This window comes from Hydra vulgaris, chromosome 12, assembly GCF_038396675.1.
Source record: "Hydra vulgaris chromosome 12, alternate assembly HydraT2T_AEP".
NCBI classification, from domain to species: Eukaryota; Metazoa; Cnidaria; class Hydrozoa; order Anthoathecata; family Hydridae; genus Hydra; species Hydra vulgaris.
Genome location: NC_088931.1, coordinates 73,666,094 through 73,670,798, shown reverse-complemented (window position 1 = coordinate 73,670,798; position 4,705 = coordinate 73,666,094). Strand labels below are relative to the sequence as shown.

At 25.8% G+C, this 4,705-nt stretch overlaps 1 protein-coding gene across 1 annotated transcript; it reads right to left on the bottom strand.

Annotated features, from left to right (window-relative positions):
• Positions 1–1,193: 1,193 nt before the first annotated feature.
• On the bottom strand, positions 1,194–1,919 carry LOC136088330 (uncharacterized). Its single transcript, XM_065812027.1, has one exon. The coding sequence runs from the start codon at positions 1,917–1,919 to the stop codon at positions 1,194–1,196; it is 726 nt and encodes a 241-aa protein (XP_065668099.1).
• Between the last annotated feature and the right edge of the window lie 2,786 nt (positions 1,920–4,705).

Here is a 4,705-nt window from a genome sequence, read left to right as displayed (position 1 = left end):
TCTAATCTTTTTTTAAATTTAACGCCAACCGAAACCCCTATTCACTTTCTCTGCGTTAAACTAACGGAGAATTTAAGTGTCCGATAAGAAAAAAACTCTAAACGTTTGGTTTTTAAACGGAATGAATTAAATGGTACTCTAATTTTGCCGAATATTACCGCTCGAATAATTTTTTCAGTTGAAATTCCTCCGTTAGCCAGCTCCGTTAACTAGTTTTGGTGCTGTTTTTCTCATTGCATTTAAACGTTGCAATGCCAACAAACGATGATATTGTTTAATTGTAGATCACTGCCGTTGATTTTTTAAATAATGGTTGCTAAGTAATTCTGTAAACTTAGTTAAAACACGCTACAATACAAAAAATTCAAAGAGTTTGTATTTACTTAAAACTTATTTTTTAAAATTTTTTTTTTATGCCTACACACTCTTATGGGTTACACATTTTCTCATAACTCTATTTTCTTCAATTTTTTTGCAAGCAAATCAAAATGTTAGAACAGTAATTTTATTGTGACACAATTCAAGAAACCGCGATCTTTATCGTAACAAAATAGAAGTTTTATTCTCCTAATGTTTAAACTCTATATTATTTCCAAACTGTCCTTTCTGTTTAAGAAATTGACAACTAATTATTCAAAAATAATTTTACATAAATTAATTTTTATTAGGCTAAAATAAATCTTTAGAAGGAAACATACAAAAAAAGTTGTTCCACTTTTTAACTATTATATTTTAATATTCTCTAAAAACCAAAAAAAATTAACAATATTTCAAAAATATCTAAAACTAACTTTTAAATAATATTTAATATAAAGTGCTACACACAAAAAAACGTGGATATTTTTGTGATTTTTTTTATACCTAATTCTTCTAATTATACTTGGTATGCTTTCAACAGAGAAAGTTTCATGTAACCTCTACAAGTTGCACTTGATATATTTAACTAAATATTTATCTTTTTAAGATCATTTTTGTGTGAAATAATTACTAGACGAAAGTATGCAAAAATCCATGTTGCAACGTTGGCCATAGCATGTGATGCGGAAGTTATCGGACAAAATAAAAACGTCAAAAACGGGTGATGCGGAAGTTATCGGACAAAATAAAAACGTCAATAACTTATTTATAAATAAAAAAACAAACTACTGTTATATTTTTTTTAAATAAAGCATTTATCTTTTAATAAAAATATATTATTTTTTATATGAAATAACACCACCATCTGCAATTGATCTCAATTTTGCTCTGACGCCTTTCATATGCGACTGTAAAAAGTTTAAATCAATTTCTTGAAGTTTTAGTTTAATGCGATCAATCAAAACTTGCTCTGTTGAAGATTGCCAATCTTCCTCGTAAACCTTCTGTGCAAAATGTCCCCAACAATTTTCAATTGGTCGTGCTTGAGGCACATTTAGGGGATTGGATTCTTTATCAACGTAATACACATACTGGTCCATCCAATTTAGAGAATCTTCAGAATAATGAGAACTTGCTAAATTTGGCCAAAATAAATAGTTAAAATCTGCATGATACTTGTGAGTAAATGGAAGAAGTCGTTTTTCTAAACATTCATTAATATAGATTGATGAATTGATCACTACAGCCTTGGAAGTGCGAAACAATGGCTCGGACATACCACGGTCAGATATGGCTATCCACATTAATAATTTTTTTGGAAATTTCTCTTTTCCTATAAAACGAACACTTTCTGGGCATATCTTTTTGTTGTTTGTGTAGTATCCAGAATTTCCAGGCATGTTGTCCCCTGCAAAACAAAAGTATTTTTCGTCATCGATGACTAGAAGCGATTTTGTGTTATAGAGTTGGTTTTCTAGTTTCCTGCTTCTTTTCTTTGCCTTTATTTGTTGTTCTATAGTGTATTTTGGAGTCTTTTCACGTTTTCTATATTTAATATTCATTTTTTTTAACTGACAACCAATTGTCAATTGATTTACACCGAATTTAATACCTATTTTTCTCTAACTGACCCCTTTTCGATTGGTAACAAGTCTCATTAATTCGGCTTTCTTTTCTCTAGTCCAGTATGTCGGACGACTAGGGTGCTTTCTATCAGAAAACGATTGAACAGTTTCAAGTCATTTTAGGTTATCATATATTGTACTTCGAGCAAATCGTTCCTTTTCAAAATGATTGACGATTTTTTTTTTTTTTATATTAGGTTTATTTACAAAAAAACATTTTTAGTCGCTTTCGAAAAGATTCTCATTCAGCTGCATTTAACCTCATTTTAAATAATTGTGTTTCAAATAATAAAGTTTATATTTTATAGAACGTTTATGTCTACGCATAAAACCACAAAAACTAATTATTATGCTCAAATAATGAAATTAGGATTTGTCCGATAACTTCTGCATCACCCGTTAAAATCCCTAATTTTACCATGCACTTGTTATAAAATACCCCTTACCACGCGTCTGTTGTAAAATTATATGATTACTATTAATGATCATTATATAATATATAATATTGATATAATATTATATATTATATAACCATATAATAATATATATTATATACTATAATATGATTTTTTTTTTTTTGTTCGTTTTATTACATTTTAAATAAGCATTTTATTACAATATTTAAAATATAAAAATATAGTAATATTAAAAAAGTATATATATATATATATATATATATATATATATATATATATATATATATATATATATATATATATATATATATATATATATATATATATATATATATATATATATATATATATATATATATTGATATTTGAGGCTGTTTTGTATTATAATAATAAAACAAAACTCATAGTCGTAAAAGAGTGCTCAATATTAAAAAGATACTATGTATATATATATATATATATAATGGTCGTTATTAAAAAATAAAAGAACGCGGGGACTCGTAGAAGACCATACGGTCTTGTCGTCGAGTACCGCGAAGAAATGTACGTGTTAAAATTTATAACATATTTACAAGATAAAAAAATAAGTTATCGAAGTAAGAAACTTAAAATATTCCGCAATAAATATAAGATGCGTTGTATCTATAATATATGTAGGTTACAGTTGTTAATGATATATAATTTTTATAAATGTTTAAATAGAGGGTAAAAAGGAAGATCACTAAAAAATATCAGAAGTATATTATTAAATCTTCGATTGTAAAAATGAGTTCTTTAAGCTTTCGTTTAAAAGAAAAATAGTTACTTTGATAAAATAAAACGTAATATTCCGCAATAAATATAAGATGCGTTGTATCTATAATATATGTAGGTTACAGTTGTTAATGATATATAATTTTTATAAATGTTTAAATAGAGGGTAAAAAGGAAGATCACTAAAAAATATCAGAAGTATATTATTAAATCTTCGATTGTAAAAATGAGTTCTTTAAGCTTTCGTTTAAAAGAAAAATAGTTACTTTGATAAAATAAAATCCTCAGTAAAATTATTTAAAACTATTTTATTCCATAAGAATGGTCCGCAATAATCAATACAAAATTTAAAAATATTTGTTCAACAAATGGGCTGCTTAATAAAATTATCGTTGCGTAAAATGTATTTGATTTTATCTTTTGATGAATACAAATTATGGAAAGAAATCGGGGATGAATTGGTTTAACATTTAAACACAAAACAAAAATTATTAAAAATATTAAGCTCATATATATTAAAAACTTTCATTTCAAATAAATCAGGCTTGGCATGAGTATAACGGTCTTTAAAATATATAAGACGTGCTACATGCTTCTGCTGACAATTAAGTTTATTTTTCTTTGTACTACCCAAGCAATGTTTGCATAGTTTATGTGACAATGAATAAATGAGTGATATAATTGTAATAAAGTACGTTTTATTTAAAACATTTCTTGCTTTGTACAACATTCCTATACTTTTTGAAATTTTACTTGATAAGTTTTTAATGTGATTTTTCCATGTAAGATTTTCATCTATACAAACACCTAGAAAGTTGATTACAGTTACTTTTTTAATTTGTATATTGTCAATAACAAGTTGAGGCATGTTAATTGGTAGTTTATGTTTTTTTGATAAGAGGGTGGAAAAGAATTCATTTAATTTTATCAATGTTAAGAGATAATTTGTTAGTCTTAAACCAGTCAAATATTTTGATTAACTCGATGTTCACGTAATGAAATAGAGTAGGAATGCTTTTGTGGAACATAAATAAATTAGTGTCATCAGCAAAGATAGTTGTTATTAAATAATTAATAAATTAATATAAATAAGGAAAAGAAGAGGTCCTAATATGGATCCTTGAGGAACTCCACTTGTAATGTTTAACAAATTTGATGAAAACGCTTTATCGGTGTAAACAAATTTTTTACGATTAGTTAAATAACTTTTCAACCATTTTAAAACATTGCCTGTTATACTATATATATTATATTGCATGATATACATATGCAATATATACATATTTTCAGAAACATTCTAATTGTTTTTATGTATTTACTGGTGATTGAAATACTCTGTACAAAGAAGTTGTTGCATATATTATAGTTAGTTAAAAGAACTTTTTTGTTATGTAAAAGCAACACCTGAAGCTACCATATAAAGTAAATGGCTTCGAATTAAAAATTCTAATTGTTCTCTTTGTTTTCTGGTTTTAAAATTCTTATTACAAAAAAGTATAATTCAAAATTTAAATTCAATAACAGCATTTTTGTTATTGTCATTGTAATAATTAC